Source organism: Nannobrachium achirus (assembly GCF_963921795.1).
Source record: "Nannobrachium achirus genome assembly, chromosome: 21".
Taxonomy (NCBI): Eukaryota; Metazoa; Chordata; class Actinopteri; order Myctophiformes; family Myctophidae; genus Nannobrachium; species Nannobrachium achirus.
The window spans coordinates 39,742,220-39,764,710 of NC_137828.1; the positions used below are offsets into that span (position 1 = coordinate 39,742,220).

A 22,491-nucleotide genomic window follows, 5' to 3' on the forward strand; every position below is an offset into this window, starting at 1 on the left:
GAGAGATTCAGTATGGTGGTAGGTAGGATGTTAGATGATGGATGCAGTTTTGTAGTAGGTAGGTAGGTACTGTAGGTAGATGAGAGATGCAGTATGGCGGCAGGTAGGTAGTTAGATGAGGGATGCAGTTTGGTGGTAGATACTGTAGGTAGTTTAATAAAGTGTGCAGTATGGTGGTAGGTACAGTAGGTAGTGCATCTGTAGACCACTTTAGTGCATCTGTAGACCACTGTTGTGATATGTAGACCACTGTACTACAATACATCTACCACTTTAGTGCCTTTGTAGATCACTGTAGTGCATCTGTAGACCACCGTACTATATTCTATAGACCACTCTAGTGCATTTGTGGACAACTGTAATTTCACAACTGCCCCGGCTGGGGGCCCCAAGGCTGAGGAATATCTTGCCCCTACACGTCAGAGCTGTGCAGTCAATTGGTATTTTTCAATCAAATATAGTATGCCTTTCCTTTACTGGTGCAGATGTTTTCTATATACAGGAGAGGTCATTATATTCACCATAAACTGCTTGAAAATGATCATATTTGATGATAATTTGTCAAGCGGACAGCAATTTTATTGTGTTTCTGCACTTTCTGGGGATGTTGAGGGTGATATCTTAAAATACATTGGTAGTAAGCACTATAATCCTATTTTGCCACTTACCCCTATGTGTCAGGACACTCCATACCAAATGTCATACGTGTGTGACAATGTATTTAATTTTAGTGAATTATTTTATACATTTACATAATTTCGCCAGAGACAGGTACCAAAAAATGGGTTTTTGGGCCCCTGCGACCAAACGGCCCCGAGTTGGGGGTGTTCAGTATGAACTTGTGATAGCCCAAGGTATACAGTATGCCAACAGGAAATAATAGTGAAAAAAAGTAAGCAGAGGACATTATGAGGGCTGGGTCTGCCTCCCGGACTATTAGTCACTCAGTCAGTCATGTCATAGGCTACACACTCATCAGGCACAGAAAGAAAGACAAGCTGGTTGGCAGATAGATAGATAACGTTACTTACATGAAGTTTAATTAAACGAAGGAAGTCCTCCACATTCTCTTTGCAGACAGCGTCTAAAAACGCCTCCCGTTTGGACATGTTGGTGCTTTATTTCCTCCCTGGGGACAGCCTGGGATAGGATTACAATAATAAGGACCGCAACTGAAATGAGCCCAAGAACCTTTTTGAGGTTTTGATCCTTTTAGTTGACCTTGTACCAGTGAACTGTACTGTCATGAAACTGTACCTTTTCCTATGCAAACTTCTAATAAAGTCTTCAGTCAATCAAATACATTATAGACTGAATACCTTTATATACTGGTGCAGTGGCTGGTTATACACCTAACCCAACCTTAACTAATTTAGTTGACACTGTCAACTAAATCAGTGGTATTCAAACGTTTTCATGTCAAGGACCCCCAAATTGACACTTATTAGCCCACAGACCCCTATTTGAAAAGATATGCCATGCAGGTATCCTCATATAAGAGATGATTTTTGCAGCTCTAGCAGTGATTCACAACCATTTTCATTTCAAAGACCCCCAGTTTGACATCTATTAGGCTACAGACCCCCATTTAATGGAATTTCTATTTCTGGGACCCCAATTTGTATTAGTAAAATGAATGTTAATTGAACTCTGAGAGTGTATAAAATGGAACCAAATGGACCCGCAAGGTCCATTTGTACACTCTCTGAGTTACATACCCATAAGGGTCCATTTGGTTCCTAACTATCATTTAGCTGGGGACCCCCTGAAAGTGATCACCGGAACTCCCTCAAGGACCCCTGGGGGTCCCCGGACCCCACTTTGAGAACCAATGCATTATAGACTGAATACTTGTATACTGATGACAGTGATGAGGGTTGCTGGTTGTTTAAATACCTACCCAAACTTAACTGTGTCAACAGTGTTTCTCAAACTTTCAAATTTCACGGTCTCCCCTTAACTCTGACAGTGTACAAATGGAACCAAATGGACCAAAGGCAAACCAAATGGATTTGGTTCCATGTGTACTCTGTCGAGTTACAGACTTGTATCTGTCCATTTAGAACCTGCAGAGTCGATGGAATCCACTTTGAGAAACACTGACTGAACTAATAAACACAACCTGGGTACCGAGGCGGCTATAACCGTCTGTCAACAAGATCATAACAAAGTAAACAAACATGGCAGTCTGTTGTTTAAGTCATACCGATCAGACAGAGAGAAGCAGACAGTGGATAGAATAGAAACAAAGTTATTCAGCATATCGTCAAACTGATGTGTTATACTCGTCTTTACCCAAACACCCAATGTTCCCAAAGAGAAGATAGTTGGTTTGTTAGTTACCTACCTTGCTGTTTATGAATCTGTATTCCACAATGTGTCAGACAGTTACAGTGAGAGCCCGCCAGCCCGCTCAAACTTTGATTCGTTCTGTTGCCTGTAGGGAGAGTGTTTTTTTGCAGGTCTTTCAGTCCGAGTGTATCAAAAAGGCAACTGGGTTGAGGCAGCGGAAGCTTGTGATTGCCTGCGCGGAGGTGACGAAGGTCTGGGGGCTAAATCTAACCTTAACCCTAACCTCAGTGACTCAGTCAAACTAACACTGGTGAATGCTAACCTGGTGAAATGCTAACCTGCCGACGCGGGTGAATGTTAACCTGGTGAATGTTAAACTGGTCGTACCAACGGTGCTTAACCCAGTTGCTTTTTTGATACACTTGGACTGAAATACCTGCAAAAAACACTCTCCCATTCCGTCTGCTCTGTACGCCAGTGTTGCCATATTGGGAGAGAAATAAGCAACCAGGTCTACAGCAGTGGGCGTGGTTTACTGGTGCCACTAAAAAGTTGGCCATTCATTTTTCCCATAGATTTTTCCCATTATATTTATATTGACTATATGAAGTGGAAAAATCGCTAAACAAGGGGTATATATATATATATATATATATATATATATATATATATATATATATATATATATATATATATATATATATATATATAATATATATATATATATATATATATATACTAAACAACCCTCAACAACCAATGAATATTTTTCAAAAAAAACAAGATCAGAGTTTCTTATAATAAGCAGATATGGCAACACTGCTGTACGCCCTTCTTCTCCTCTTTCTTCTAGGCTAGCTACATTGCCGTCCCACAGCGCCTCACTGCGTTATCGCTTCAGCTTTTACCCTCCGTGTTGTTTGTCTCCGCCACCACGAGATGGCGACAAAGGATTAGATGTAGCCCTACTGTCACGTTTGCACATTATAAACACAATCCTCTAGTCCAGAGGTTGCTGGGTTTCTCAAAGTGGATTCAAAGGACTCTGTGGGTTCCTTTAGGGGGGTCTAAAATTCTTCACTTTAACCAATTTAATATGTTTGTTAGCATTTTTGTGCACTCTCAGTGGAGCCAGGGGGGTGCTTTTTAGAGCAATTCCTGCTCCTCTTTCTCCTGGGCTCACAAGGTCTACAGTTTATTTTTATTTTTTATGCACCACCATGGTGCATCACAACTCACAAGTAGGCCTATCAGTGTTTTATTGCATTTGTATGGTTATGCTGATGTGTACTGTAGATAACTGTATTGTTTTGTCTACCCTGTGCACACACCAAGACAAATTCCAATCAATTATTTATTGAAATGGTAATTATTGAATCTTGAATCTTCCCACGCAATTCTGGCAGTCAATCCTCCACGCACTCTTCTCTCTCTCTCCCCTCCCCCAGAGGAGGCACTTGGCCTGCTGAGATTTAGTCAACCATTTAATAGCACAAACAAATTGTGCCAGAAATAAACCAAGTATTGCACATGACAAAAATCTGCAAACAGGCATTTGGACTGACTTGGTCCACAGAGTGATCCACAATATGGAGTCTTTTTGCTTTACTTGTAGGCTGCACTTGCTGGCACTATTGGACTACTGCACTAGCCATCGCCAGAACTGCATCACTGGACGGGCCCCTTCAGGCCCAGGGACCCAAATGTCAGGGGGGGCCTTCTATAAAATTTCACACAAAAATAATTTTGATTGATCTCCCTAGTCAGAGAATTGTGACAAAAGGGGGGGGGTCTTTTTTTTTAGAGCAGGGGCTAATGAATTTTGGCAACAAACAATAAGATTCTCTTGCTTTAGGCCGGATATCGGTAACTGAACAGACCAGATCATTGGCAGATCCCAGCTCCAAATCTATGGAAATCTGATATACTGTAGGCCTACTGTACACTGATGCAACAACAAAAACAATTAACAAACATGATTTATTTTTTTCCCCCTTCACAAGAGTTAACACTTTATTCTTCAAAAGCCACAGGGTCACTCTCAGTATCATTCAAATCTTTAACTTAATTATGCCAAAAAGTTAACCAAGCTTGTCTTTATAAGGCACAGGATAGATAACGATAAAAGCAAACATGAGCATGGAAATGTTCCAACATATAGCTCAATTACAACTGCATAGGAAGACAAGCATACAGTATGGCACAAGTCTGCCTTTGACAAACCAAAATAAAACATCTGATCCTGCTCAAAAAATGAGCATAATGCAATAACAGAGGTCTCTTCTCAGACTCCCTCAATTCATCCATCTCTTGGTTCTAAAACAGTTAAAACTCTTATTCAATATATACTATATATTAATTTAATATCATAGCAGAATATACAGCACTTGTTCATTCATATTAGCCCTGAAGTTTCACCATTCCTCAGTATCTTAGAAAATATTCAGAAAACATATTGCACAAAGTCCCCCTAAAATATTCCAAGCAAACATTTTCACCTTTGCGTACTATGCATTCCAGGTTGGTAGTGGAGTATAAATAATGGTACATGTAAAACAAAGACAAACATAGAAAACTGATTAAAAGTCAACACTGCTACTTGTGTCTACTTCTGTGGACATATCCGTCCCTTTGGTGAGAGTGTAATGTCAGAAGCAAAAACCATTTCCTTTAAGGAATAGTGTGTAGATTAGAACAATGCCATAAAAAACCCCTGCAAATGTATGTGTTGACCACTACATATTTACATAATTCACTGACAACTTAGAAACAAGGCATTTGATGCATTTTCAACACGTTATGAAGATCAGCAAAATACATAATGATGTTGAAATTATAGGAGAGACATGGAAACCGTCAACATCTGTTGAAATGATTGACCAAAAACGATTTTTTTCAAAAAGGTATGTGGATGAATGAAGCAAAAGAAATGTGCCCTCAGATGAATATCACAGCAGGAGGTGGTGTATCAATGTGCCTTCTGTCCATCTCCTGCCTGAAGACTTTTTGATGAGCCGTCTTCAGTAAGATCATACCTATGATGAGAAAGTAAAGTAAAGCAAAGTTAAATAAATAATTTGCCTTTTTTTTGTCCCAATCCAAACATATCACTCAACAACATTATCCCATTTAGACGTGAGGCCGATTATAAAAACACCTTCTAAAGCCTAGCCTAAGTTTTCCCGAAAATGTATATTTTTTATAATATATTGTTCTTTTTTCATATTTTAAAAAACTATTTAAAAGACCAGTAGTCAAAATAGCCAATCTATAAGCACACAACGGCTCGCATCGCGAGGCATTGTGTGCTTGTAGATCTGCTATTTTCACTACTTTTGTGCGACACTCTTGTGTGATGAAGGGCTTAAAAAAACATACACATTGGAAACTTACAAGGTTTCTGCCCGACATTGACAATATGTACAGTAGTAACAACATTATAGGCTTTCCACGTCTAAATGGGTACTTAATTGGCTTAAAGCTTAATTGGGCTAACAATTGTTAAGTGTGGTTGCTTGAAAATATGTTCTTTTTGACAAGCAACATCGTCATGCGATGGAATATAAATTGATGGTTGAAATGGAATTGTTTTATTAGGAATAACCCCTTGAGATATAGCATCTCGTTAAAAAATGTATACATTGGGTATTACACAAAACAAAATATGGATCAGAAAATTAGAGTACCATTGTGTCCCGCCTTTTGCGATGTCCTCTCCACTCAAATCTACCATCACCTGTAATAGCACAAACAATGACATCAATTATTAACATAATATTACCTAAGAAACACAACTCCATTGATGGAAATCACCTGTCATTTTAATGAGCAGGTGCAATGGTATTTCGTGACCATATTGTGATTCAGGAGCCGAGCAGAATGTGTCTCATAAAATCACAATAATAGGCGCTGGGTTAAACCAGCAGAGGTTTCCAGCTCTCGTTTCCAAATCGGTGGCATCTAACCTTCACACACAGTATGTCCTCTCGGACTATGGTATCTAAAATCTCCGAACAAACACCAAGGCAGTGCTGAATAAAGTTTGTGTTACTGCATTGCCCATTTCTCATCTCAAATGTTTTCAGAAATATATTTCAGTGTGCTGTGTGTCTACGTTTAAAACAAGGTAGTTTGTAACGCTGCATTTGCCACAGCATACATATATTCTGGCATTGACCAGTCATTGGTCAGGCACTTGCAGTTAGTCCAGAATGCTGCTCCATGCCTCCTCACAGGCACCAAACACAACCACATCTCCCCAGTCCTGGTCTCACTCCATTGGCTCCCTGTCAAATTTACGATCGATTTTAAAATCTTGATAACTGCTTTTAAATCCCTCAATGGGCTGGCCCCCTTTACCTGGCTGAACTTATTGAACGCCATGACCCAGTTAGAGCTTTAAGGTCAGCTGACCTCTCATTAATGGCTCGGCCAACCTCCTGATTGAAAACCTGGCTGCCCCCAGGCTCTGGAATGAGCTTCCCCTTCACATTCGATCCGCCCAGTCCACCAAGGTTTTAATTAGTCCTCATTTAAGACTCTTTTCGACTTGGCTTTAAATCACAGCCAAGCTTAATTTTAACTTGATCACCTCCTGTTTCATCGTTTGTTTGAATGTATTTGATTTCATTCTTTTGTTGTATTGTTTCTTGACCAGTACAGCACTTTGGTCAACTACAGTTGTTTTAAGTGTGCTATATAAATAAAGTTTGATTTAATTTGATTTATTTTTGCTGACAAACAACCAGAATAGCACCGCTGTCTAGCATACAAGTATCTCAATGCCTTTAAATCATTTGAATCATGTTTCAGTGTGGCGTAGAGATTGCCATGTGCTTTTCATCACATTATCGAGAATGAGAACGTGACATCACACCATGTCGAATTGTATACACCAACAATAGCATTTAATTTAATTCTCAGAAAGTAATTTTTTTATACCTCCACTCAGGATGAAACTAATAACCATCAGGATTTAGCTATGTGGCCAATGGCAATAAAGAAGTATAACAAATAAACAAATAAATAAAAGATAACAGTTACCTTTCCCAAAAGTCCTTTGTGTTTGGAGAGAATGCTCCCTCCATTCTTCACAGCGACATCCAGCGTCCTCCGGTGGAGCTCTACCATAGATACACTGAACTCAAACCTGCACATGACAACAAAAACATATAGTTTTTATTAATGATTTTGACTTTTGTACTGTGCAAGTTGAACCTGTAAACATATTTTGAGTTTCTATTAACAATTAAAAGTAAAAAGTATAAGAAGACACACAGTTTACAAGAAACACGCGCGCGCACGATGGGCATAATTAATTAAATCAATCAATTTAACTTTTTTTTTTAATGCTCATTATTTGCTAAATACTTTTGGCATTCATTTGAGCCACACATATTCATTGCAGAAATGCATCACAGAATGTGAACATTTATTTCATTATCATTATTATTCTCCTTATCATTATATCACTAGAAGGTAAAATTGTATACTCTTATAACATATTTCTGATTCCTGAATTGCTATTGTTGGTGTATATGGAAATTCCATTTATCATGTTTCCTTTATCTCCATTTAATTTTTCTGTTTTTTTTCCCCTTCATTTTCTTTATCATCGTTTAGACATGACACATTTGATGGATTTATTCATAAAAGTGGCAATGGACAACATTCAGCCACTAGATGTCGCACTTTCCCTGTCACCAAAGGCAGCAATGATGTAGTTTGCAACATTTTAATGTGATGGCTGCCTGCCAAATATAGGCATAAAAAGTGCCATATCCAATTAAAGCACATGATCAAACACACAATGCTTATTGCGACCGTAGGTCGCATATACTCTGAAGAAGAGTTGTGACATCACTTCCTGTACAGGGCGGCTCAACGTTGGGCATTTGGACCTATACATGGAGAAATGGAGCGAATCTTGGCCTAAACATGGAGATGTGGAGAACACTATATATGGAGAAAGTCCATTCCATCATGTATAGGTCCAAATGCCCAACGTTGAGCTTGACTCAGTCCATTGAGTTGGCCTAACAATGGCTACTGTCTATGACGGTAGTCCCATATGACATGATGGAATGGACTTTCTCCATATATAGTGTTCTCCACATCTCCATGTTTAGGCCAAACAGATTCGCTCCAGATATGTATTTTTTTTTTTTTTTTCAATCGCTCACACCCTAGGTTGGGTTGGCGATAGGGCCTTTCTTTGTGGAGTTTGCATGTTCTCCCCGTGTCTCCTAGGGTTGATACCCTCACAAAAACATGAATAAACTCCCCCCAGAATGACAACAACTAGAATCGTCAGAGAAACGCTGTGGTTGGCCAGATGGTCAAGAATTGGCGCGACCTCGCCCTTTAGGGCGAGGTTGCATGTCACCCTGAGGTCGCATTCCACCCTCAGGTGTCTTACTAGTTAGGACTACTCTACTCTACTCTACTCTACGGCTACTCTATAGTCTATACTCTATAGCAGGGCTACTCAACTTAAGATGGTTCAGGGGACACTCAGCAAAATATCAAAAGTCCAAGGGCCGCAAGCTAAAATGTACGGTCCTATTTTGGACGTTTCGAGAATGATTATGTAACACACTACATGACTAGTCTAAAAATTAAGGAAACACAAAATGTCCTATTTTGGACGTTTCGAGAATGATTATGTAACACACTACATGACTAGTCTAAAAATTAAGGACACACACAGAAAACAGCCAATGCCAAACCTCATTGAACAAAACAATTGGAATGATTAATGATGAAATTATAAAGTTTCTTCTTTTGGAACAAACAAAATAGCAAAAGAGTCTAAAAAGTCTTCTATAAAACAAAACAAAATTTGTTTCGGAGAGAAACTGAAAAATAACATCAGAAATTATTGTCCACACAGAAAGTATAAAAACAGTATGACCGTGACGGGCCGCATAGCCATGGCCGCAGGTTGAATAGCGCTCCCCTATAGCACGTTCAAATGTGAAAATGAAGGTTTTAATTTAAAAGAAAAGAATCTGCCTCGCAATTTCTCACGAGATCCTGGGCACCTGTAACCTTGGACAGCAGCAGCTGGCCTCAAAAAGATCACATAACCATCTGTCTGACTACTCTTCAAGTTACGACCCTCTCTTGCACTCTGCAGGCCCCCGGTCTCAGTGCCCTGCACTGAAGGCAGGGCACACACCAAGTCAGCCATGCAGCGTTATTACATTTTAATGGATTTAAAATGGTATTGCGGATCAAGCTGTAAAAGGCAATCCATGCATGTGGTAATGATGGCAGACAGTTAACAACAACCAGACAGAGTCATTTGTACTCTAGAGAGTGATGTTAGTTTTAGATCACTCGGAGTGATCCAAGACCCTGTTTGGTATTATCCCTTAAAGGGGGCGTGACACGGCCAAAACAGCTAATTATGGCTATCAAATTAGATTTTTTTTTAATGATGTCATGTACCCCCATGTTAAATGATCCAATCAAATGATGCAGTACAATCAACAGCCTATGACTGGGGGCTCTGTGTTGCTGCCGACAGGCCCATACAGCTACTGTTGATGGGCCTGTCGGCAGCAACAGCCGGCTCCACCCCCTTTCCAAACCGTTTCAACAAAGACCACGTGACCTACTGTACCATCTAATACATACAATTCAGCAAACACAAAGTGGTGGCAATTCTCAAACAGAATGTTTAGCTCCATTCTCTCACAACACCTCTCACAAACATAGCCACCACGTCAAACAAGCGTGAAAATTTTGCACTGTCCACATTTTAAACATGCCACTCTTTGAACCGCATTTATTTCAATTTAACAAAGTTTCGCCTTTCGCCTCACGCAGAGCAGCCAGTCCTGAAGGAGTATCTTGACAGTGCTCATAAACTGGTCACCAGAGTATCAAGTTACAGAGGAGGGGGGAGGGGAGCTGAGCTGAGCGGAGGAGAGAGAGAGAGAGAGAGAGAGAGAGAGAGAGAGAGAGAGAGAGAGAGAGAGAGAGAGAGAGAAAGAAAGACGGGGAAGGACCCGGGGAGCTGAGCGTCCGTATACACCACGTCATCGCATCACCAATACCTTTCACAAAACTTTTTTTTTTTCAAAAAACGTTTTTTTTTCAAAAAAAAAAATTTTTTCTTCAAAAAACTTTTTTTTTTCCAAAACTGAACTCTAGACTTTTGCGGCCCAAAGGGCCGCAAACTTCTAGTAATGTTACATTTCGGCCGGTGTCATCACTGCTTTAAAGGAAATCTCCTCCCTAAATCACTTCTAGGCTCATTTTCCTACTTATATTGATCCAAAATGACTGTCCATGGGGTCTATTAGGCAGAAATGCCCTTGTTGTCCAGTTTCCCCAGCAGAACCCAGCAGCTGCCATAGCATAGAGAGTGACGCCCATAAGCCTATCGCTTTTACACTATTTGTTGTGGTCAAAAGTGTTTTTATTTTTCATGAATGTGTTACTAGTTGTCCTTACAAACACATCCATGCCATCATTGTCTCACAAAAGCCATCACACTCTGCTAAACAGATGTTATGCTTTTATATGTTTTACCAAGTCCCGTAAAAGATGCCCTGTGATTGGCCAGTACAGTCACTTTGATTGGCAGTTGTGCTGAATTCTCACCCCAAAACATGATGTATGAGATTTTGGTGGCTTGTGTGGGACAACCAAGGCATGGATGTTTGTAGTGACAAATATTAACAGATTCATAAAAAAAAAAAATCACTTTTGAGCGCAACAAATCGTGTAAAAGCGATAGGCTTATAGGCTCCACTCCATGCTATGACAGCTGCTGTGTTCTGCTGGGGAAACTGGACAACAGGTGCATTTCTGCCTAATAGTCCCCATGGACAGTCATTTTGGATCAATATAAGTAGGAAAATGAGCCTAGAAGTGATTTAGGGAGGAGTTGTCCTTTAACTGATGTTTTATGGCATACAATATTTTTATTAAGAAATATATATATAGGTTCAACATTCTATAGGTTTTAAATAAAAACATAAAATAAAACTATATTCACAGGTACAAACAGTATATTATCAGTAGTAAAATAGGTGTTTGAAGTTAACTCACGTCTGATCATAAATAGGGTTTAGGGTCTTCTTGATTGTACCGGTCTTCCTTCTCCCCGTTCTGCTCTTGTCAGGTAGCAGATACAACCGGATAAACGGATCCGAACCATCCTTAGTGAAAGCTATCAAGTTACTGAGGACACAAAAAGACAATGTTTTCAAAGTCTGTCAAAACATTACCACAATTTCTTGTTTTGCTGACTGAAACTTTAGCCAAGGGATGGTTTAATTCTAAGCAGTGGTGTAAAGTAACTAAGACTACCGGTATATGTACTCATGTACTGTACTTAAGTAACATTTTGAGGTCCTTTTACTTTACTGGAGTATTTCCAACTTTCAATACTTTTACTTCTACTCCACTATATCTCAGGGGCAAATATTGTACTTTTACACCACTGCAATTATTTGAAAACCTTTAGTTACTTTTAGATTTTGATTATTACAAAACATACATTAGCCAATTCAGCCAATTCTATATACACTACAGCTATTTGAAAATAGCAGATCTAGAAGCTTGTAGATCTACTATTTTCAAAATACCTTTATGCATTTTGAAAACGTGTGAAAAAGGGACATTTCTTTCGGTCCAAGGCAGCTCTGTTCAGTTTAAGTAGAAAATCTTTTCAAAAAGATGTTCTACTTGAGCTCAAGAGAGCTGCCTTGGGCCTTCTGCAAGTTCACCGATTTTATTTCACTGTGACGCCTACAAAGGAGATGAACTTAGAACCTTTGTCCTGAAACATTCTGAATAGAAATACATGAGGAAATACATGAGGCAGTAAAATATTTGCATTCATAGCCAAAAATGCAGTGCAGTGAGTTTAGTTCCTCTCACCGACAGGCGTGCACAACCACAATGAGTTTGTTCCTCTGGGAGCTGTGTCTCACGGTCAGCTGAACCTCACCTAGAGGGTAGTGACTGGGACCAGAGCCACTGAAAAAGAAAAAACACAACCAGTCATTCTGGGTCACAGTCTTGCAGTATATTATATATGCATTGTCGGTGTTGTATTAGTCGTGTCACACGCGTACACATAGTTGCCCCGAATCCTTTTGAGCAGGAGCACGCGCACGGACATGCATCGATGTGAAACAACCCTTAAGTTTTTTCATGTGTCTAGGATGTTGACAGTACTTCATTAGACCCCCTGGTGTGGTTTTTATGAGCAATTATGTATTCTCTTGGTATTGGTTTGTTTTCTCTTGGAGGCTGCCACCTTGTGGTCAAAAGTGTCAGTTAAAAAACACAGATACGATTACATAACAGAATCAACTCCTCCCCTAATTACCATTCACCCAACACTGTGGGGTGTGGCTAACTTCAGCTGGGTCACCACCCACCATGACATCCATGCATACTTAATGAACTGGGGGTGTGGCCACATAAAAACCCAATTTTAACTCTTTCTGTGTACTTTTTTGGAAAAAATCTTCCTCCTAGTATAATCATAATACCTGATAATCATTTATAGGGGGGGGGGAAATCATAGCACCACCTCTTTAAGTTCAGACCTCGACAACGTTTACAAAAGCTGCAGTGTCATACCAGGTGATTTAACAAAGGAACGAGCCTGGAAGCATACTGTATGAATAGACCATTGTCTGACCTGTAAACTCCTGTAGTGTAAGGTGTTAAGCAATGTGCGCGTGACGTCATTAAAATAGCGTTACCCCCCAAACATTACTTCTCCAATACAACACTGCGTGTATTAATCCAAGAGTTGTAAAAATTGAATGTAATAATTAAGCAATAATACATGAGGGGCTGTGGTATATCATGATTATACCATATACTCCATTTTGCGCCATTGGCAAGAGACAAAACAGGGGGGCATTAAACATGATATTATTTATCACAGCATTGATTGTGTTATTGCTTTTATAACACAGCTGCTACTACCAGCAATTACGAGCCACAATCCACCCACAAATAAAAAAAAAAAAAAATCATTATGTTGCTAACGGCAACCTATCCTCATTATACAACAGAGAACTCCAATCCATTCCAATGATGAGTTCCACCTCAACTGTGTACTCTAGTATGAAATAATGTAAGATAAGGCATTTACTTCTGCAGTTGGCGGAGTCTTTGCTGAAGTTCCACGGTGGCAAAGGGTAGGGAGATGTCTGAAGCCAGGCTCATATTGGAATCAGTATGAGACAGGCGTTTCTGGGAGCTGGAAATACAACAGTCATTCAGGTTGGAGGTGCTCCGGATGGGACTGGCCGAGTACGGATCGCCGTCCTTGCGATGGAGGGTTAGGGTAGAAGCACCTTCCTTGCGATGGAGGGTGAGGGTGGAGGCGCCTTCCTTGCGATGGAGGTTTAGGGTGGAGGCATCTATCGGTGAGGTAGGGGCGGGCGGGGGGGTAAGGGTCTCTGAGGTGGGCCTTTTCTGGGTGGGGACTGCGGGGGAGGGCTGGGGCATCACACTGGATTTCCTGACCTGGACCGAGGACGGTTGGTCTGACATGCCCTGCTTCTCCAGGTACAAGATCTATGGCAATGACACGACAGGATTTAGGAGAAGATTACTGAGACCAATGGCAAACTGTGCTACACTCCCAACAGGGGGTTCCTCACATAACAGCTGTCAGTTTCTCTAGCTATGTGTTAACGTCACAGATAAAACCCGAATCATTTAAATTCAAATACAAATAAAGTAATTACTGTAATAACGTTCTGGAAAATGTGCTTTTACAGCGCTTAACTGACATTTCTAAATACTAGACAATGTAGTGTGTAAGCTATCGTGTAGCCTGCATATGCGTAATAATTTAATGTGGTGCTGGTGAGTGTTTACGCAGTGCATCGTTACCCTCAGGGCCATCTTGAGCTTGATGGAGGAGCTGGGGCCAGAGTTCTTGAGGGGGAAACTCTGCGTTAACGTCATGTCCTCCTCCGCCAACAGGCAGCTCAGAGGCACTGTCAAATTACCCAGGGTGCATTTGTGCTTGTCATCCTTCACCTGGGCATAAGATGAATCATTTATTTGATAAACACTTCCCCCACTTGTGAGCATTTCACAGACGGCAAAAAAAGAAGCACATGCTGTGCTGTGTGCTGCTATTATGCAGTGTTACTCTACTGTACCTCCAACTCCAGCTCTTGTCTTCTGGGGTTGTGAACGAGAAACGAGAAGGCCTCTTCCCACAGCGGTTCAATGGTCTTATACCGCGTCTACGGGTCATGATGTGGCACAAATTGATTTAAATAATGCATGGAAAACATGAATTTGAAACAATATTGTAAACAACAACTAGGAGGAACTACAGAAATCTGTGACGTGTAAGCGCTGAACCGGAATCTAGAACCACAAAGGTTCACACCCTGTAAAGATGTGTTAATCAGAAACGGTTTAAAAGAAAGCTCATTAAATTCAGCAATATCTTCTTTATACATCTTGCATAACATATTTCTTTTTGTTTCTCATTACTAGTAATAATATTGCATGTACATATTGTGGAATATCCTAGTTTTGCACAGGAATTACTGTCTGGTTTCTTAAACCTCTCCTTACTGTCATGCTGTTTTTATTTTCTAAATGAGCTAACAACAAACCAAATTAAACTTGTCAAGTGTTGTGTATGTATTGTATGGTACATTTATTAATTTTATAGAACCATAAAATCAGTATGGGTTAATCTTAATACAAGTGATTTATCAATATAAGACACATAATGGATTGAAAGCTTATTTCAACCCATTGCCCAGATTAAAATGATTTACATTTCCTACAATGAGCTTCAGTGGTCACGCACAAGTTTCGAGTATCAAAATAGTCGCTGCCACTTGGGGCCACCAACCTGGCAGAGTGAAACTCCCCAGTGCGGCTTTAAATCTGTCTGTCTCTACTCTAAATCATTCATTAGATGAAAAATTAATTTGTTTTCCTCACCTTGCTGTCAAAAGATTTGTGTCCAACAGTAAACTGGACATAAGGGCTGGGCTCACTGCTGCTCTTCTTTCCACACTGTGAGGAAATCAAACAGAGCCAGAGGTGGCACTCAGTGTTAAGGCTAGGACATTGCCATGGGGGACAGTGGTGTCCTCATTCACAGTTCATCCAAACACAAAAGCACCAGATTCAAAAACACCTCCACCAGTTTGACAGGGAAAGAAAGAACACAACCATAGGTTTTGACAAGCAGGGCAGCAAGCAGAGAGGCTACCAAGGAAACTAGCAAGCAACTGTCAAAAGTCTACCTCTGCATTCTAATCTTAGCACTGTGTTCTGAATGTTGACAATTAAGAAGAGTATCATTTCAGTTAACATATTAAGTTACCGCACTGGATCTGTCTACCCTTCTGGGGGAATGTGAATGTTATAAACCAGCTTAAGAAACAGGAATCTGGGCAAACCACATACTGTATTACAACACAGCTAGTTTAAGTTTTAAGAAGAGGTACAAAATGTGCTGGATGATCGTGCACGTCTTGAGGAAGTTGCGAGTTCATAGTACACAAAGGTTCTAGAAGACACCGGTACACCTTTTCAATTCATTTTGATTGAACAATGACAGTGTTTTGACTTCTTATTTTCTCTAATCTCTACCAAACTCACACTCGCATTCTATTTTGAGAATAACAGTGCGCAGCAACATTAGACATTTCCCGTGCAAGACCAGATGAGAAATCGTAGAGAATTCTTAGTGAGAAAGGTATAAAGTCACACAATATAGAGTGAAGCATAGCATTACATGACATACCATAAGCATTCAAGATGTGATCATCCAATTTCATGCATTTAAAACATAAAATAAAATAAATATTTGAATTTTGTTGAAGAACAATCATCACAAATTAATCACTTGACGGTGCACTTGACGGTGAATAGAGAAAAGACACCCGGGGGGTGAAATCTGCACATGCACTGCAGTGAAGCTTTTCCCACATTACCTTCAGGGCCTTAAAGACAGAGGCTTGCTTCAACCCATCATAGTTGCTCTTTAAAACCACAGAGAGATGAGGAGAAAATCACGCCCACGGTTAGTAGGTAAGGAGTGATTCAGTAAGCTTATGATGAGGCACGACAACAAATGACGCAATGACATGAGGAATGATTAAAAACTGTGCATGTTACTGGTGACTTTTGCGGGGAGATTTTGCACAGTCAAAGCGTTTGTTAATTTAAGTACAAGAGTGTAAAAGTTGACCAATTTGGGTCCACTTTCAGTCAGAGTTAAATTAACACTGGGTATATTTGCTGTGTGGCAAAATCGATTTCAATGGGGAACTGACAGACAAGGTCTGCAAAGTGCAAAGTCATCCTTTCCTTTTGGAAAAGGCAAAGATGAGCTTTCGGCAAGAGACATTGTGTGACTTTTAACGAGCTGTCCAAGTTTCCTTCTACTTTAGTGGAATTACACACTAATTGGCTCTCTGCAGCGTGAGATGAAAGAGAGATCATTTAGGAACTTTTGGCAACTAGTACTTCGGGTGGTTGGCAACTTGAAACTGAATTCACATAGGATCTATAATAGTACAATAATTGCAGAGCCCATGCTTGTATGGTGCATTTGTGTTCAAATAGCAGATCAGTCGTCTATTTGCCCCCAAACTTGTCATAAATATCGGTCATGGGCCTTTGAACTAGCTACTTTTACCCCTTTCAATTTGCATACAATTAGTAAACTTTGCATAAACAGTATTTGTTTCCTTCTTAGTCTTACTAATGAGTCTGCTGTATTCACACAGCACACCTTGCATGGTTGCCTACTGTGTAATGCACCACGTGTAATTTTGTCTTACTAGGCTTCGGTTATTAGACGTACAGAAAACCGTTCATGTGGTCATTTGGGTCATGCTTTAGGGAACAAGTCTGCAGGACTTTTGTTACTGTTGTTCAACCCATGCCAATGCACACCACTAATGCAATACACACCGCTAATGCTAACAGGATGCAAAGTTCCGGGGGACTCACAAATAATGTCCTATACTCTGAGGTATTGTTCTCACAAAAAACTAGGCCAGACGCTCGCCTCTCTCTTAAGTTTCCACAGCCCAAGCTCCCAGTGAAGACGCTCTTGGATGAAAGATGGGAAGAGGAATGGGGAAGAGGAAGAGTTGTGACTTGTGAGGCGGATACTGTACATGGGCTGGCTGTGAAATTCACACGTCCTCAACTAAGAGCTAAAATTAGGACTTTGGAGCAAGGATGTTGAGTCGTGAGTGGTTTCTTGACCAAACCACCATGATCTGTATCCTGGAGACATTTTATTGTTTTTCCTGATTTCTGTGTCATGGTGGGCCTTTCATTTAACAGCTTTGTTTGATATATCAAAGTAATATTCTAGTAGTGTTTTCTGTTTTCCTTTGTTGTACAGAACATGTCTTACCAGTCGTGGGTGAATTGTATCTTGTTGACCTCTGTTAGTCTATTCTCTAAGCCAATCATGAGTTAATAGTCCATCTGTTCACCTGTGTCTGTGTCCTGTCAATCCATTTAATCTAATTATACACTCCCCTATGTTTTCTGTTCTTTCCCAGTTTGTTGTTGGTTCCTAGTTCCTTGTTCTCTTGTATAAATCACCTTGTGTATATTCCTAGTGGTCGATTTCTTTGTGTTTTTCTTGTGAGCAATTAAACCCCTCGCATTTGGGTTCTTTTCTCCTGACACTCTCTTGACAGCATTGAACTTTTTGCAACAGTAAGATGACATTTCCACTATCGTGTTTCTTTTTTTCTGGGCCAGGTTTGACATAGTTAAGTAGATGAAAAATCTCAGACTATGTTAAATTAGTTCAGCTGGAATTCAGAATGTAGATTAGTACAAATTTCATACAAGGAGGAAAGACAAATGTAGCTTCTGAAATGTCAATATACCGTACATTATACCAGTGTTTTCGAATAGTTTGTGCCCAAGGCGTGCCCAAGGCATGCCAATGGGCAAGTCAAAATCTCAAGGCACACCTGTGTTTATATCCATGCAATATAGGCAGCCTGTATACTGTACATGTCTATCAACGTTTTTCACAAATGGTAGATATACAAAAAATTACAATTAAAGCAAAAGGTCTAAATTCTCACGTATGACATGACCAAAATAGGGACACCAGGCTGATGAATGTAACATTTTGTATAGTTGAATACGTTGCGATGTGTAATTGTCATAAAATTACAAGGCATGCCTGGACTTGACTCATGGCATGCCGTTAAGAGAACCACTACATTATGCAGTATAATACAAGGAAGAACACGTGAAAAGAATGAACAATAGCACAGTGTTGCCTATGTTTACCTACAGTTCAAATGTTTTGACAGTGTTGTAAACTGGGGTGGCATGTCTCACTAAACTGGCTAAGTAAGTCAAGTTGAGTAGACTCTATCAGTCTCAAAAGGCTTTAAAGACTCACATTTAACAAAGGAAAGGCAAAGACAACCACCTGTCATCGGTCAAGGAAAATATCTAAACTGTGTTATGTTTTTGGGTGTAGGGGGGAAAGAAAGGAAATATTTTACGCTGTTTTAGATTTGAGAGTGTTGTCTTGCTATATTTTATTGCAAATAGCCTTATATATTTTAGTGTCATGCAATGTGTAATGTTAGCATACAGTACTACACAGTGGTGGAAAGTAACCAAGTATATGTACTCAAGTACAGTTTTGGGGCACTATTACGTTAGTGTTTCCAATTTTCAGTACTTTTACTTCACCTCCACTCAATCTCAGAGGGAAATATTGTACTTTAGTAAGTAATTAAAACTTGACTTACTAGGTACATTGTATTATTAAAAAACCTACATTAACCATTCAGCCACATACAGTATATCTAGGGCTATTTGAAAATAGTTGCTATTTTCAAAATATTTTCTGAAAACTTGTGAAATGGGACATTCTGAAGAATGAGTTCTAAAGTATATTTTTATGCAGATACTTTTGTACTTTTATTCACGTAAGCTTCAAATACCAGACTTGCTGTATTGATACTTTTACAGTGAGTACTTCATCCATCACAAATACTACGCCGTTCGCCCTCCTGGACGTTCGCCCTGGGCGTCTATCTGGCGTAATGTTAAAATGTAACATTAAAACCTAAGTTTTTAAATAATTGCAGTGGAGTAAAAGTACAATATTTGGATCCCAGATTTAGTGGAGCCGAAGTAAAGGTATTGCAAATTGGAAATACTCAAGTAAAGTAAAATAAAAATACCTCAAACACCGAGCGGTCAGCGCAGTGAACGTGAGACTGGCGGAAAAAATGAGGGCAAGCGGCCGAGAGGGCGAACCATCACTGGTACTAATGTCATATGTAAAGGGAGCGGTGCTATAACTTACAGCATACATGGACAAGTGGCGGCCACATGCGGCCCCCACCTTCACTTAATGGCAGGTTAATACTGAATACTGATATATTATTGATTTCACCTGTTATAATTCCAAGCATGACCTGCTTTAATTCCTTCAGTCTATATTAGTAGCTTAATGACTAGTATAGTAGTATTAAAATGTATTTTAATGTCCAATTTATTTGTATTCAAGTTCATAATGTTAACATGAGTACCGGTATATAATTAAATATGTTTGAAATTAAATCAAAATGTTACATTTCAGGATTCCAATTAAAAAATAACAACAATTCAGGATTCCAATTCAATAGAAGCAAAAAATAGCCGATCTACAAGCTCAAATCTCAGCACGATGCGTTTTGAGCTTGTAGATCTGCTATTTTTTGCTTCTTTTGTATGAGATTCTAGAATGATGAAAGTAGGACGTAAGCAATATGCAATGTGGCCCTCTGGAGACAAGGTGGAAATATAGTGGCCCTCTCCATCATGAAAGTTGCCCACCCCTGACTTACAGGCAGCTTGGTTGCTGAGTCCAGGTGGACCACCAGCAGAGCGGAGGACATCCCGTCGTTGGCCAGGCTCCTGTCTGCGCGTACGCTTCTCAGCACCTGGTTGGCAGAGAGAGGCAGCAGTTACCCTAAAGCAGGGTTTCCCAAAGTGGGTGCCGTGGCACCCTAAGGTGCCATGATGCCAGTCCAGGGGTGCAGCAGAATCATTTGATAACATTTGGAATTCATCAATATTACTTCATCAATATCACGTCACCACGTTTAGTAAAACAGCTGTGACGTGTTGTGAGCTGGTAGATCGGCTATTTTTGGTGAACCTTCCCCGCAGAATAGGGATGCTGGGGTTCAAGTGGCTAACGTCAAGGTATTTTCAGTCAGTTCTGATGGAAACAGATTTTTCTCTGTGACACAGCCTACCTTATCTCAGGTGGAAAGATATGCATATTTACATGGCGTAATATGATGTAAGATTAAAAAAAATCTACAGTGTAATTCAGTGGTGCCGTGGAAGTTATTTACAGGGGTGACCTGAATCAAAAAGGTTTGAATTTGAAAACCCATGCCCTAAAGGAAAATGATCACTGACAAGACATGAATCTGAATCTCATTAAAAGCAGTGAGCAACACCTGAATGGTCACACTTACAAAATGTAAGTTGACGATTAATTGTCATTCAAATAATTGTGATTAACGATTTAATTATGTTCTTTTTGAGCACTGGAACATTGCAACATAATGAATACAAATAGGCTATATGCATAGCAGCCTTGTCACTGACAAGACATGCATAGGAGAAAAGTTCTTCTCACTTCCTTCAAAGGTGTTACAGTACCAATGATACTAATGAAGGCTCTGTTCCATTTCATGTAGCACAGTGGTTCTCGAACCTTTTTAATTCAAGTACCCCCATAACTCTGAGTGTACAAATGGTGGTACCATTTGTACACTCTCAGAGTTACACACCTTTAAAGGGGTCATTTGGAACCCGCAAGGAACAATGAGGGTCCCTGGACACACTGGTGTAGCAAAGCATTTTTTGGACAACATTACTTGGGCAATTATGTAATAATTGTGACAGGCCTAAATGGTTCTAATATGTCCTAGATTGAGTATAGTCACACATTTAGTGATTTCTCTACCTGGTCCATCTTCTCAGGAACGGAGAGCAGAGACAGCCACTCAAGCTTCAAGTGGAGTTTCCCCGTTGACACCTCCTCCAGGTCAAACCACTGTGGCAATTTTATGTTTAAATAATGTATTAGCATTTAAATGAAAAAACACTGATTGGACATTTTCCACGGTGTGTGCTCGGGGCAGACCAAACAATACAAAACAAACATCAGCATTAAAGACACTTAAACAGAATAAATAATACACACAAACACACACACACACACACACACACACACACACACACACACACACACACACACACACACACACACACACACACACACACACACACACACACACACACACACACACACACACAGTAAAGTTCATAGCCTGAACTGATAAGGGCTAAGCTTCACTGCTAGGATATGAGGAATAATTTAGGCCTATTGTTTGGGTACAGTCTGTCTTGTTATGGCACACCTTGTCCTTGTAACAACTAGTAGAACTACTAGTCTGATCACTGAGTTCCTTGGCAGAACTACCTGTACCACGACCACAAGTATGTTTTGTATTTCTCCCCATGATATCATCTTACAATAAATGCGAGAAGTCTCTGCGTGCGTGTGTTTGTGTGTATGTAATCCGCGTATCTCAAGAATCGTTCGCCCCACCGGCTTCAGATTCGGCACGCAAGCGCTGACTCATTGTGACATCACTTCATAAAAGACTCTGACATCACGTACGCCACATGAGTCAACAAAAAATGCCATGGTTACGTATTGAATGTCATCAGTATGACGTGTTCTGATGTTCATATATGGCATAAATGGACAGAGGCAAACATATGGTCAAAATGGGGCTTATGACAACAGGTATAATGGGGTTTGCATTAAAGGGTAGGGCATTCACAGAGATCTCCATATATGAGCATAAAATGGACGGCGACGCCCCTATGCAGAGCTGATGTCTGACATCAGAGTTTTCCGGAACAGGCACTGTGTCTGCAGAGATCTCCATATATGGGCATAAGTGGACACAGGCAAACAGATGGTCAAAACGGGTCCTATGACAACAGGTATAATGGGGTTCGCATTAAAGGGCGGGGCATTCATTCCCTATTTACATCGTTCCCGAGTAGGCCAGGTCACCGACTATCGGCCGAGCTTCTAGTGTATTACCAGTAAGGCTCCCTAATCGGGAGATAAGCGACCGTAGGTCACTTATC

General features: G+C 40.2%; 2 protein-coding genes across 2 annotated transcripts in view; both read right to left on the reverse strand.

The window, feature by feature from the left end:
• Positions 1 to 2,362, reverse strand: part of ncapg2 (non-SMC condensin II complex, subunit G2) — a 50,126-nt gene extending 47,764 nt beyond the window's left edge. Inside the window, exons 1-2 of the mRNA XM_080751764.1 lie at positions 2,348 to 2,362; positions 1,032 to 1,140 (exon numbers count right to left, since the gene is read on the reverse strand). Of these exons, the coding sequence (XP_080607890.1) occupies positions 1,032 to 1,109 (78 nt within the window). The 5' untranslated portion in view covers positions 1,110 to 1,140; positions 2,348 to 2,362. The remainder of the gene's footprint in view (positions 1 to 1,031; positions 1,141 to 2,347) is intronic.
• A 2,861-nt stretch (positions 2,363 to 5,223) lies between these two features.
• The window catches only part of esyt2b (extended synaptotagmin-like protein 2b), a gene marked incomplete at its 5' end in the record, with an annotated part of 59,470 nt that continues 42,202 nt past the window's right edge, over positions 5,224 to 22,491 (reverse strand). The window contains 12 exons of the mRNA XM_080751765.1: positions 5,224 to 5,327; positions 5,979 to 6,028; positions 7,336 to 7,441; positions 11,356 to 11,487; positions 12,190 to 12,288; positions 13,424 to 13,851; positions 14,173 to 14,322; positions 14,448 to 14,534; positions 15,253 to 15,327; positions 17,278 to 17,379; positions 20,154 to 20,249; positions 21,290 to 21,379. Of these exons, the coding sequence (XP_080607891.1) occupies positions 5,261 to 5,327; positions 5,979 to 6,028; positions 7,336 to 7,441; positions 11,356 to 11,487; positions 12,190 to 12,288; positions 13,424 to 13,851; positions 14,173 to 14,322; positions 14,448 to 14,534; positions 15,253 to 15,327; positions 17,278 to 17,379; positions 20,154 to 20,249; positions 21,290 to 21,379 (1,482 nt within the window). The 3' untranslated portion in view covers positions 5,224 to 5,260. The remainder of the gene's footprint in view (positions 5,328 to 5,978; positions 6,029 to 7,335; positions 7,442 to 11,355; positions 11,488 to 12,189; positions 12,289 to 13,423; positions 13,852 to 14,172; positions 14,323 to 14,447; positions 14,535 to 15,252; positions 15,328 to 17,277; positions 17,380 to 20,153; positions 20,250 to 21,289; positions 21,380 to 22,491) is intronic.